Source organism: Gymnogyps californianus, chromosome 3 (assembly GCF_018139145.2).
Source record: "Gymnogyps californianus isolate 813 chromosome 3, ASM1813914v2, whole genome shotgun sequence".
Classification (NCBI taxonomy): Eukaryota; Metazoa; Chordata; class Aves; order Accipitriformes; family Cathartidae; genus Gymnogyps; species Gymnogyps californianus.
The window spans coordinates 72,403,565-72,416,928 of NC_059473.1; the positions used below are offsets into that span (position 1 = coordinate 72,403,565).

A 13,364-nucleotide genomic window follows, 5' to 3' on the forward strand; every position below is an offset into this window, starting at 1 on the left:
GAAGTCGGTTGAGATGATTCCTTTTCATTCAGCTGAAAAGGCAAAATACACTCTGGGAGCTATTGAAGCGAGACAAAGACCATTTAGTGATGTTACAGTCATTTCCTTTAAGTAGACACTTGGTGTTACAGTTAGGCATGTTGTAAATTATAATAATGCAGTATAATAATACATCACAGAAAAGGCTCTTTTTTGAATATTGAGCCTCCATTTGGGCAAAATATTTGCCTTAAAAGTTGTTATTTTAAAATGAAATAAAATTATTTAAAATAGATGGTTTGTATTAATTAAAATTAGTACAAGGCGATGTTGCATATTTAGAAAGATTTTACAACTTTTTTTTTTTGAAGAGGTAGTGTTTTCTATGACAAATAAAAATATTTTTGGTTTCACTCATGGAGAAAATGGTACATAGCTGCTGTCCAAAATCCTAGAAATAGAACTCCATTATAAAGCACTGATGTTATATTTCTTACTAGATGGGGTATTAATAAGACATAAGTGTGAAAAATACTTTTCTTCAAGGCGCTAAGCGGCACTAATTGAAAATTTTATATTATCCATATTTAACACATGGGGACACAAGGCCTTGCACTGAGAGTCAACATGATGTTTGGGAGTAAACCTAAATCTTCCAGCTCCTGGTCTTCTTGAGCTTATTTTAAACTTCTCTTCAGAATTTGAATTTACTTGGGAATAGTGACCTAAAATGAATATATAAAGTTTGCTAAAGTGTGGTTAATTAGGATTCAAGATGGTGGTAGTTAAATTACAGAATTTATGCTTTCAGGAAGTGGAGGAGCGATTCTTTTGTTGACTGAGGTTTGGTAGTAGGTGTTTGCTGAGCAGGCCCTTTGTACCTGTGTTTCTCACGGAGTTTTAAAAGGTGTGGTCTCCTTAAGTCATGTCTCATGTTGAATTTACAAACTGGTAACTGGAGGATGCCAGCAAGACTTGTTCAATTCTGGGGCTACAGAAGCTTGGGAGAGATGGGTTAACCTCCTGCTGTCTGGAAGCTAGAGGAGCGGGGTAGCAGCTGGAGTGGTGCTCCAGAGCCTGCTGTTTGCTGCTGACAGGTACAAGGAACAGCTGAATGAAAAGCAGCACACCAGGAACACCCTTCTCTTGCCCTTGTCACCAGCCTCCCTTTCAACCACAGGGTCATTGCCCAGTTTTTTTAAGGTTAAACTGTTCTGTTGGGAATTGCAGTGGGGCCCCACTAATCCAGGAGGTGGAGGAGCTTAACATCACTTTGCGCCACACAGGTTGTTCTGCATAGCGGTGCTTAAATCTGTTGATAAGTAGAAAATGGAGGCTCTGTACTGGGCAGTATCCTTAGGTGGTTCTACCTTTTTTTAATAAAGGGAGGAGAGGCAGGAGAAGGAAAGAGAAACCTGCTGCCTGCTTCCCTTCTTTCCACACAATGATAAAAAGGCAACAAAAATCCAGCCCTTCTGGATTACGTTATTAAACTTCCTTGTTTTGCATTGGAAATCTAACAGTTTGGAATAGCTGCAAGCAAGTTTCAAATAGTTGTTAAAAATGATTCAAGGAATAATGCTTACAATGTAAATAATCATACTTGGATACTTTGGTGTGTCACTGGAAATTCAAAGCCGTGAATAGAATTTTTAAAAACCCAAACAGCCACTTGCATCTGTGAATAGAACAAGTGGCTTGATTTTTATTCTATACACTGTGTTAAACAGTGGATTTAGTAATAGATCAGTTAAAATTGATTTATGTAGTCTGTTCGGCATAACAAATGCATATTTTTAAGTATAAATGTACATAGTAGCATAAATGGGTGGGTTTAAAAGTGGTTTTGGTTTGCTTTTTAAAACTGCTCTAGGAGTCACTGCCAATTTAATGAATTAGAGCCTGAAAAAGGTTTTTGAGTCTGCTCTTAAAAAATGAGATGGAGACTGTACTTTGAGGAAGCAAAAAGGTGACATGAGGAGGGGAGCCTGGTGTGTGTGTGTGTGCACAGGATCACAATGGCACTTCTTAAAGGTGTGTGTCATGTTTTCTCCACATAAGAGCTATTGGTACAGGCTGTGAATAAGGACTTAAGGATCTTATCTGTGAGAGGAAATCTGCTGCTGTAACACTTATTACTAGAATGTCTGTCACCTACTGTACAAAATAATTGGATTATATCGTTGCCTTACTTCTTTGGTGGTTTAGTATGTAACACTACGTTATATGTAGCACCAGAGGGAGCCAACAGTGTTTGTATTGGTTTAGAAAATTATGGCATCACGTTTTAATTCTTTGTGTTGCTCCTTTGTTCAGTATGTTTACAACACTGAAATTACAGTGTTTGGTACAATTGCAAATGTCTCTTGAGACTGGCCAGCCGCTGTAGATGTCTCTAGTGTGGTCCTGGCACTGTTTGTTTGGCAGGGACTTCATATAGGGGGTATGTGAATAAATGCCAAATATCTGAACATATGACATAAGCTGCTGAGAGTAACACTGTGCATGCAGTGTTCTCTTCCAGACAGCTTAAGGGCATTTGAACAGATTTTTAAGGAAAGGTAGATGTAGAACTATAATTTTAGTGAATAGCTGTCATTCCTCAGAGCATAACAACATTTACATTCTTAAAACAGTTGCTAAATCATTAGCTTTCCATCCATAGCTGAATTATGCTTAGATGTTTTCATTGGGACAAGAGAATTAGATTTTCTTTGCCTTATGTCAAATTGTCCTGACTTCAGTAGTTGACATCAAACTGTATGTGCTCTGATAGTGCTCATGTTACTGTTAGTGTAAAGCTGTAATTCTCTTAATTTGGGATGGTCTGTTAAGATCTGCAGCATTAGCATATCCACTTGAGTGATAATTTGATGTCATTTGTGAGAAAGCTTTATGCCACCCCGTGTCTGAGTGCATGCATGTATAACTGGGAGTCTGGTGCACGGAGTAGGACTGTGAGGAACCTCCTCAGAGTGTCTTGCTGTCTAAAATATTCCTTGCTTGCAATAATAGCTTGAAAAAGATGCTTCCCCCCCCCCCCAATATCACCAATCACCCAGGTAACTTTGTGGTTGAGGCTTTTGTATCTTGGGCTGGTAAACTTTCAGGAAGATTTTGTTAGAGTAATTATTTTAGCAGTTTTAGAAGTTCACCTTTTCAGAGGTGAATACTAGTAATATCGATGAAATGGAATTTGTTAACATTAGTTTTCACATAATAGCCTAAATCTTGGCAATAATGAGAGGATATAGGGCTAGAAAGGACCTATCTAACCTATCTGCCAGGCCCTAAGGTGGACAAGCTGTAGTGGTGTCACTCCTGGTAGATGTCTATGCTATTGCTATCTTCAATAGCAGATGTTCTATAACCTTTCTGGGTTGGACAGTTTGGTGATTAATTAGCTGAAACATTAGAAAACTTTTCCTAATATGACTTAGTCTTTCCTCCTAGGTCATGTTTTCTAGACCTCTGGTAGCTTTTGTTATTCCTTGAGATCTCTCCACCTGATTAGTATGTCTTCCCTGAAGTGTCCAAACTGGCCAGTTGAGGCCTCCCTCTGGCTGAGCGCTTGTCTCTCTCGCAGGCTGTGCTTGTGTAGTGTTTGCTTTTTGCAGTACAATGTTGTGTAATTTTGGTCAGCTGCAATCCCAGATCCTTTTCTGTGGAACTGGTGCTGAGCCGTTTTCTATTCTGTAGATTTAAATATTTTTAGGAAGTTCTAGTATTTGGCAGAACTGAGAGCAGCAGGGGAGGTGCAAGGCTTGCTCTGTATTCGTCCTGTCAGGAGACTGCAGAAGTCAAAAACCTCCCACCGTGGGAAGGAGGGTGCAGTCCTCTGTCTGCGCAGACAGTCGTGTCTGTGTCCCCCTATGCCTCACATCCCCTTGACTAAGTAGCCCAGAGGGTTTGAGAAAGTAGACTACAGTTGCTGACTGTGCTCTTGCCTGCCTTGCTTCAGCACTAGTTAATCTCCTGTGGGTCAGGCTAGCATTTCAGACTTCTGTGCAATTCAGAAAACTCATTTAAAAAATAACAGTCTATCCAGAACAGAGATCACCACTTGACTCCCAGAGGTAGTGTTCCCATCTTCTCTTCAAGATGAGTTCTCCTGTGACTGGTGGAAAGGTAGTATTCACTTTGAACTGCAGGCTCTTAATTTCACCAAAACCCCCAGACTTTATTGCATAGGAAATTTGAGATCATCTTTTCTCATGAGCTTTGCTGATGTTGGGGTTCTTTGGCATTATCTTCCAAATTACGGAAAATGTATTCACATTGTTTTTAGGACTTTGTTTGCTACTGATCTTTATCCCTATCAGTACTCTGCACGTTTGGACTTGTGGTCCCAAGAGATCATGCCTTTAAAACAAAGGGATATAAAAACTAGTATCCAACTTCTTAAGCAACAAAACAAAGCAGCGTACCTCCAACTACAGTGTGGAATAAATTATATTTGTAATACAGAAGGATCCATATTATATTTTACTTTGCATCCCGATTCTGAGGAAATCTGCTCAGACATTTTCACCTAAAGCAACTCTTTCTCGTTAACTTACGACTTTTGAAGGTAAGCATCAATTGTCATTTGATTTGTTATGAAGTTACTAATGTCCCTTCCGTGGTGGAGGAAGGTCTGTTCTGAAGTCCTTGAAGTGTTGAAAGATACTGGACCTGTATCTTGACTTGTAGTGTGGGACTTAGATTTATGCTAATTGAAGTCTCTTAAAAGTTGAGGGGAGGAAGTGCTTCTCTGGCAGACATGGGTTTCTAAAGGCTCTTTCATGTTAGAGTGAGGGGTAAGATGGGTTTATGGAGAACAGATGAGTTGGTCCCAGGAAGAAAATATGGTTTCTTTCCAGATGAATGCATATATGAGTGTCTGTGTAAGTACATGTCCACAGTTCACTTGTCCTGTGTGAATATGAGAAAATGATGTGAATGTCAGTTATGTTGTACTGATGTTTTTGAGACATACAGAGAAACAATTTGTATATTAAGCAGTTTACTTATTAGTGCTTGTCTCTGAAGACAGTCCAAGCTTGTGCGTGTTGAGCTGAGTGCTGTTCTCTGCTATCTCACATCCTTTATGCTTGCTGACTTGAGCTTTCAAAGGGGATTGTTTGAGCTAAAGGATAGAACTACAAATGAATCAAAATCGAGATCTGTCTGTCCCGTCCGTCTGTCGTCCCCCCCCGATACTTTACTCTTATGGCTGTAACTTTCTTTTTTGCTCATTTAAATGGATCCAGTTAGTGTCAAGTGGCACCAATAGTTTTCCTCTGGATTCTACCCAGCTTCATAAGCAGTCACAGTCATCCAGGATGGGGGGAGCTTTGGCTGCCATTTCATGGGGCATAGCATGTTGTCTTCCCCATGTTTGTCTGCATAGAATAGTGACACAGGGAATATGTACCATCAGAAGCAGCCCCTTATGTCTGTGGGCAGAGACTGCAAATTTAGCAGACCCGTAACTGAAACGCACATGTGAAGCCTTTTTTGTTCATTCCCTAGCCTGCCTTTAAGTGTTTTCTGAGTCTGACCTTTAAATACAAATGTCCTAATGAGGTGATGCTCTTATCACTGAGGCCAGTATTTGGCCTGCCTTTCTCCCTTCACTGATGTGCAGAAGAACACTAACTCTCTTGATTGCACAGCAATGCCAGGGTGGGCCACAGCGGAGGTCCCTGTTCCAGCTGTGGCAGCTTGGCTGGGCGGTACCCACAGTGTGCCATGGAGGGGAAGGAGAGCCACAGCAGTGCTGCCTGAACTCTTGCCTCTCCTCCTCACCAGCTCTCCCTAGTCAGTCCCTCACCTTCAGCATCATCTCAGGGCCCCAGGTCCAGGGACCAGCCCCACAGTTTGCTCAGGGCCAGCATTGTTCATATTACCACAAGACTGTCCCTGTTTTTTTTACCCCACAGCTCCTTCAGCCCCAGTAACTTCTCACTCTACTCTGTCCCTTCCAGCCCCACAAGGGCCGGGGCTTCCTGGGGAGCATGAGGGGGTGGGCAGGGGGCCGTGATCCAGTGAGGTGCTGAGAGCTGATGTCCAGGGCACAGGAGAGATACCGACAGCCTCTCCCCAAATAGACGGGGCAGCACAGTGTTAATGCATTTTCTTCTTGTCATCTGCGTATGCCAACTGAAAGTGAGCTGCTTATTTACAGACCTGGCTTTAGGCAAGCTAGAAACAGTTATTTGATGTTAGGGCACACTAATGGTCATTACAAGAGAAAAGGATAGCTGGTGGGCTGTTTTGCTGTTTGCAAGGGCTTAAAAAGAGTGATTTTTTCCTTAGGTGCATAATTGGTTGAAAGTATTGTAGGATATACTTTTGTCCCCCATCCCCTTAGCATCAGAAAGATAGAAATTTGAGCCAGATTTAGTGAACCACCCTTCTTGTACGCTTGATGCTCAGAATTGACTTTCTCCCCAAACATAGTGGCATTCAGGATCAAGGGCTTTTGCTTTCTTCTACAGCAAAGGACATTGGCGGAGACCTGTCAGAATCATGCTGGCATATGTCACTTCATCAGTTTCAGTCCCTTGAGTGTGGGCTTTTAGCTTCCTGATGATTGATGTGCTTCAGTTTGATTTAAATTGTTGGGCTCAGCACAGGGGTTACTGTGTGGGAATGGAAGTATCTGTGGCAGGCAGGAAGTCAGATAAGGACAACTACTCTCCTTAAACGCCATAAAAATAATTACACAGAATCAACATCTTAGTCAGGTAGCCTAGTCTCTAGTGCCAGCGGTTCGTGTAGGGATAATAGTTGGTAATTCCAGGAAAGGCGAGAGAATGGTATGATCTGCAATGACAGGTTTTTAATTTTTCCTTCCTTACAAAGTATCATTGATCTGCAGTAGTGAAACACAACTGAAGCCTTGAAGTTTTGTTTACAAAAATAAAGAATGCTTGAGGAAATAGAAGAAAAGGGAACAAAAGATGTGCGCGTTTTACAAGACCTGGAAGTAAGCCAAAGTCATTACTTTGTGAAGATAGTAGGGTTTTCCGTAAATAATCTAGCTAGCATGTAAATAACTAACGTGGGAATTGGGACAAAAGAGGTGGTTATAGGGGACCATAGAGCATGTAGCCACCACTTGAGTCATGTATGTTGAACCTGTCACTTCAGCTGAGTTCCCTTGGAAAGAATATACCTGGGAGTAGCACAAGGAGGATTTGATCTCAGGATATTTATAAATTATGGCTGGAGGTTCAAAAAATGGGGTGAAAAGGCATAGTCCAGGGTATCAGTGAAATTTTTAGATGAAAAATAATAATGATTATAATAATAATTAAAACATAACAAGCAGGTTTCTTCTGAGAAAAAAAAGCCTTAAAATCATTATATCTGGAGAAAAATACAAGACAGTGTCTTCAGTGCAGAACTCTTCTGTGGGTAACTGCAATGGTCTTCTGTGTATCAGACAATCTTCTAGTTCAAAAGGAGTTTCAATTCTCTTTTTATCTGTTTGCTTCTGCATCACTACCCCCCATTCCTGGAGACTATATTACACCTTGAGGGACAGCTGGAAAGATTTGTGCCAGAAGTGTTTGTGAAAACAATGTTGTTAGTGTCGTGTTTGTATTAATCAATTGGATAGAAGAGTTAAAGTTCATACATCTTTTAATGACATTTTCTTCTGAAACAGCAATTTAAATAAGGAACACTTCTAAATGTCCCTCCCAAAAGGATGTCTTTCATTCCTGCCTTTTGTGACTTTTTAAAAAAAACAAACAAAAAACCAACAAACTTTTCTCCCCTCTGATTCTCTTTGGTTGATTGATGACTTTAGAGCAGGGTATTGCCTCCTTTTCTCTTCTCTTTAAGGCTGAGAGTAAGGGGAAGGGATGTGTCAAGACAGACACTTGAAGTGAAATAGAGTATTTTCCCTTTGGAATAAGGAGCTGAATGAAACCGTGTCAGAAGTCCCGTGACATTCACGTAATATGCCAATAACTCTTACTTTGCCATCAACATAGAATTGTAACACTCAGTCATGGGGAAAAAAAACCCAGGGAATTTGTGAAGGAGAGCAGTTTCCATGGTACCTAGGTACAGTATTTTCACTGAACCTGGTTGTGTGAGCTACAGTCTGGTTTCTGTAAACGTGAGTCTCAAGGGTGGGCTCCTGTCAGATTCCCTCATGCCTTGAGCTCAGGCCACAGCCTGCACCCACTTGTACGCAGATGGCTTCTGGAATCACAAAAGGCTGAGGAGCTCAATGTCTGGAGACTTCAGTCCTTTGTAAGACTGAGTAATTGGAAATTCCTGTGTTGAAAGTTACAGGAAAAGGAGTAGGTCAGAGTGATGCAGTGCAGCTGCGTAACTCCAGTGTCTATGGTGCAAAAAAAAAAAAAAAAAAGTTAATTTAATCTTTTTTTTTTTTTTTTTTTTTCCCAAACATCTTGAACCCTTGGGGAGACTCGATGGTGCTAGCACCTGATCAGAGAAAGGGAAGAGTGGAGCAGAGTTTGCCAACATTGGTCACAACGGTTAGAGAGGTTTGGTCTGCTCTAGTCTGGCCCTCTGCGAACTTGGAGGATATGCATGAGGTTATAATCATTGTATGTATAAACATACAAGGTGAGAGTAGCTTTGCTGTCTAGAAGGTAAAATCCCTCAGTTTCAAGATTATGTATATCTGGCTTTGGCCTAACCAGAGTGGCAGTTGCCATGTATCTGAGCAGAAACTTGAAAGCACCTAAATGCTGAAGGTTGGTTGGTTTGGTTTTTTTTTTGAAAGTGTTGGGATGATTGATTGGTAATAGGGAGGCTTCTGGGGACAGTGTTCCTCCCGTAATACGCAAGCTGTGTTTGTGAGAGCATTTGAACTTTCTACACTCCCTTTAAATAAAGCTCATGGCCTGTGGCTATGCAGCGGATTAATAGTAACAGCTGTGGGCTAACAGAGGATTAAAACTGTCTTAGCATATGAGAACATCAGTGATAAAATGCATCTGGTATGAAGTCTCCAAAGACTTATAGGATTCTATGTAAATAGTAAATATGTTTCCATGGTGTTTATCTTCTATTCTGCTTGTGACTGCTGGGCTGTTTTCAGAATTTTTGTTTCTGGGTGCTGTGAGGTTAATGATATTTTCAGAGAGGCAGTTATGCAAAGAAGTTGTGCAGGATCTACACAGCCTTAAAACATTTCTGCGGTGTGTTTTGTTGGCAAGGTTTTATAATGGTGGAGAGTTTCATGCTTTGCAGAGTGAAAAGAAGCAAGCTAGTTACACTCTGCTAGCACAGCTCTGTTTCATCACGGATTAATTTGTCTCACCTTTTTTCCTGCAGGGATTTGGTAGGGTAGGGAGAGGATTATGAAAGGAAATATGGTAATGTAGTTCAAACTACATTGGAAGTTCAAAAATATTTTAAAACATTTACTGCAGGCTGTAGTGTTTAGTTTAGGCTATTGAAGTCCTGCCTGTGAAGGAAGGCACTGCTAAGATACAATCAGCCACAAACAGAAAATCACGTAGTGCCTTCCAGGGGTAAGTGACAAATGGATAAATAATTTTAAAACACATGGGGCAAAGATATTTTAATAGATCTGTCTAGTAAGCAATAAGGTGATAAGAAATGAAAAATGACTTCTGTTTATAGGTTAAGACAACTCATACTAAATAATTTTGGTATCTGTGACCAAGCATGCACAGAAGTCATCAAGGCTTTATGTTTTCTCATATGATTATACTAGCTCTTGGGCTCATATAAGGTCTGTTACAAGTTAAGAGCATATTCTTTTACCTAGTCTTCAAATCTGCTTCTCCCAAAATCAGTTTGAAGCTTTTTGTTTGTAGTGCCATTGTACAGATGCCAACCAGAATTATACAAAGTCTTTCAGTGTTACGTACTCCTTTTATATTTGTACAAGCTTGTTCCATCTAGATAGTGGAATGGAAGAGGGAAGCCTCAAAATCACCTGTGATGATACAGAATATTTTAAGACTTGCTATGCAGTCACATAAATACATTCAGTTGCTCTGTTTTTATGAATTGCATTGAACGAATTGTTCTCAGGTACTACCAAATTACAACTTGTTTATACTGTGTATCCATTCATTGCTATTCTTTATAGGTATAAAAATAGGGAAACATAAAAAAGATGTTCTGTAGGCATGCATCATGTCTTCTGCAAAGTGTATAGCTTAAAAGTTTAACTTCTAATATATTAATTATTTTTGAAATATTAAATTCCTCTTGTAAACCAAATAATTGGGATGCAGTTGGCTGATGGCTAGCTAGGAGAATGCACGTGGCTAAAATATTCCCTTTAATTGGGTTTTCGTGTCTTATTTTTCCTCTTAAAATTTGCAGTTGGCATCTCTTCAACTAATACATCTTTTGTGTTAGTTTATAGATTGTATAATACATATTTTATATACTCATGCTAACACTTCTGAGATGCTCTTCCTAAACACAACCCTCCCCAAGTTTTAAAAAAGCAAACCAACTTTGATCTTTTCCTGTACTTCTGGAGGATTTGCTTTTCCAGTGTCTGCACAGGCAGGTCTTCTCCCTTGAAGTTAACCTGTGTTTGCCATTTATCTCCTCTTAAGATTGAGTTTAGTCATCTTGGTTCAGCATCATGGTTTCCACAAAAGCCAATCATACTGCATGCGTAGGGGTGAAGCTTTGAGAAACAATTTCATGCTTGCATGCAAATATATCCTAGTATGAAAAAGAAGGAAAAAGGGAAATGAAAGGAGTGTACAAAATTGGTTTTAAGTTTATTGAGAAGGTTGCTATGTGTGTTTCTGGTGGGTGCTGACAACTCCATTCTGGAGTCAGTTATTGAGGTGCCCATCACTCCATAGAGTACAGCAGACCTCACAGGGCTGTAATGTGGGCTGGGGCTGAGACCTGGCTCGTATTTGCCCTGCAGTCATGCTAGTTCAAATGCAGTCATGATTTAAACAGTGGTATAATTTGTGATATAATTATAAAGTGATATAATAGTGATACTGTTTCTGCTGTACACTGGCCAAGCGATTGGTGTAAGAGGTTAATTCTGGTTTAGTACGCAGTGCGGTATTTTACCCTAGGGGTAGGGTACATCTTATGTAAAGCAGTTGACTGAGAAAGTCTTGAGCAAAGCAAAAAGAAAGACCTTGCAGGAAAGCCATGGTGGCTATCTTATATAACGACTTTTTCTTCTTAAGTTCTTTCTGCTCCGCTTGATTTGTAAATCTCTTTAACCTGTGTCAAAAGTCAGCTCTGGCAAAGAGAGAGGGGCTGAGCAGGAGAAGTCAAAGTAAAATGAAGGTGCAAGTTTTGTTAGTTTTCATTCTGCTTTCTGTATACTTTTTCTTGCTTATGCTTCTGGCCCCAGGAGCAAATGACAACAGAAGCCTCCCTCAACCCCCACAAAATTGATAGAGTTTTCAAGTCGTATTTCTACAAGATTTGCTTATTATTGCCAATTGAGCATAGACCCTTTGGGGTATGCTTAAATGAAAGTTACATGGCAACTGTATTTTAATAGCTCATATCCTGATGAGATTCCACACCTAGTGGTAAACTAGACTCGTTGCAGTCTGGCTGTGGTGGGAAAAAGCCCACAGCTGATGTAGATCCAGGATAGTTGAATAGTATTATTACAGTATTCTTCAGTATAAGTCTTAAGATCTATGGTTTTTTAATCTCTGTTCCATTCCTTTTCTTTTCAAATAAAATCTGTGTATTACAGGCAAAAGCAGCAAATTAACAATTTACATCAGAAGATAAGGGAGAATGAATTACGAGCTCAACATGCAAGACTGAGCCATCTTGTGAACTGTGAAGAACCTTACCTGACTAATTTGCAGGTAGGATGGATATTATTCTTTCAGCAAAGCTTTCCATTGCCCAGTAATGGACACCTGAAAGTATGTTCACAATTTACTGCAGGCCAAAATGCAGAGCTTTTGTGATTATTGATGGCTGTGTAATTGTATAGCTGTAAATTGTGTAGAGGAGAATAGCCTCTAAGTGTTGTAGTTTACCTTATATTTGCAGAAATCTAAGTTACATTAACATTTTGTACATACTTGTTTTGAAATCTGATAAAAATGGGGTAAGAATGAGGGATTGTGACGCTGTAAGAATAAGAGTTTAACAGCGTGCATGTAGCACAGTTATACAGGGAGATACTAGGAGATAAAGTAGTTTGATAAGAGAGTATCTGAAAACAACGGATGGAAGGTTTTCTGAAGAGGAGAAGGAGGTACTGCCCAAAGGAGTGGTTAGATTATATCAGTAGACTAGATGGAAGAGATGTGAGAAGGTAGACTGGTGGAAGACCTTTGCACAAGACACCTGAAAAGGATATGGATTAGTACCCCTAGGGAACACTTAGTCTGAAAGGGAATGTGTGGTGGTATTTTAGGCATACCTGTCCTAATTTTTATCTAACTAGCACAAATATCAGAAAGTGTAAGGATGAGGTAGCATAGGCTAACCACGAAATGCAGATCAGTTTGAGGACTGTGGCTGCTACCCTGTTGTAGCACACAAATTCCATCTTCAGACCTTGGCATATCTAAAAGGCAATGCAGAAAGAGAATGTTAAAGGCAGATAGGCAGAGAAATAGCTTTTCTGTCCCCCTTTTATTACCTTATCTTTTTCTGTCGCAAACACTGCTCCAGGATCTCAGCTAGCATACTTCAGCATGACATTAATTATGTCCTTGGACATCAGGTGAGAATCTGGTTTGTGTGAGACAGGAGAGAAACTCAGGTGGAGCCTCGGTGTGAAGTTATGTATTCAGAAACTTTTTCAGACATCTAGGAACGTGGCTTTTGGTGCTTCCAGAAGTTCTTTTATAGGCTACTTTAAAATTCTGTCTAGATTAAGATTGGGGGGAGGGGGGGTATATTAATGCAGAAACTGAAGTTTTAGTGTACATATCTTAGTATACCATAATACACTTCAAATAAAGTAGCAGATGCATTCATCTTTCATAATTTAAAAAAGTTTATAATGTATTAGGATTTCTGCTTGATTTGTGTGCCTTCTATAAGGTGAACTTTGCAAATGCAAATCTCCCTTTAATGGAGGTTTTAATCTCTTTTAATGCTTTGCTGAAGGAATGTTACTAGTTAAAAATACTGTCTGTATAACTTCTTTAAAGATACCAATTTATGTTATTAAAAGAAGCTTGAAACTGAAAGTGTAATGGGAAGCATCTCCTTTTTCATCCCACATGCAGTTGATTTCCATTTTGTGCTTGTCTGTCTGTGGGCAGTGGAGGTAGAAGAGTAATATTGACCTGCATGAAATGGAAGGGGAGGAGGGTTTTGGTATACAGGACAGAAGGTAGGAGGCCTCCCTACAGATTGTAGCTGTAGTCTCAGGCTTGTCCCTGCACCATTCCGCACCTCAGGTGTGA

At 40.0% G+C, this 13,364-nt stretch overlaps 1 protein-coding gene across 1 annotated transcript in view; it reads left to right on the forward strand.

The window, feature by feature from the left end:
* The window catches only part of CEP85L (centrosomal protein 85 like), a 121,343-nt gene that overhangs the window by 91,378 nt on the left and 16,601 nt on the right, over window positions 1-13,364 (forward strand). Inside the window, exon 5 of the mRNA XM_050895032.1 lies at window positions 11,684-11,801. Within this exon, the coding sequence (XP_050750989.1) occupies window positions 11,684-11,801 (118 nt within the window). The remainder of the gene's footprint in view (window positions 1-11,683; window positions 11,802-13,364) is intronic.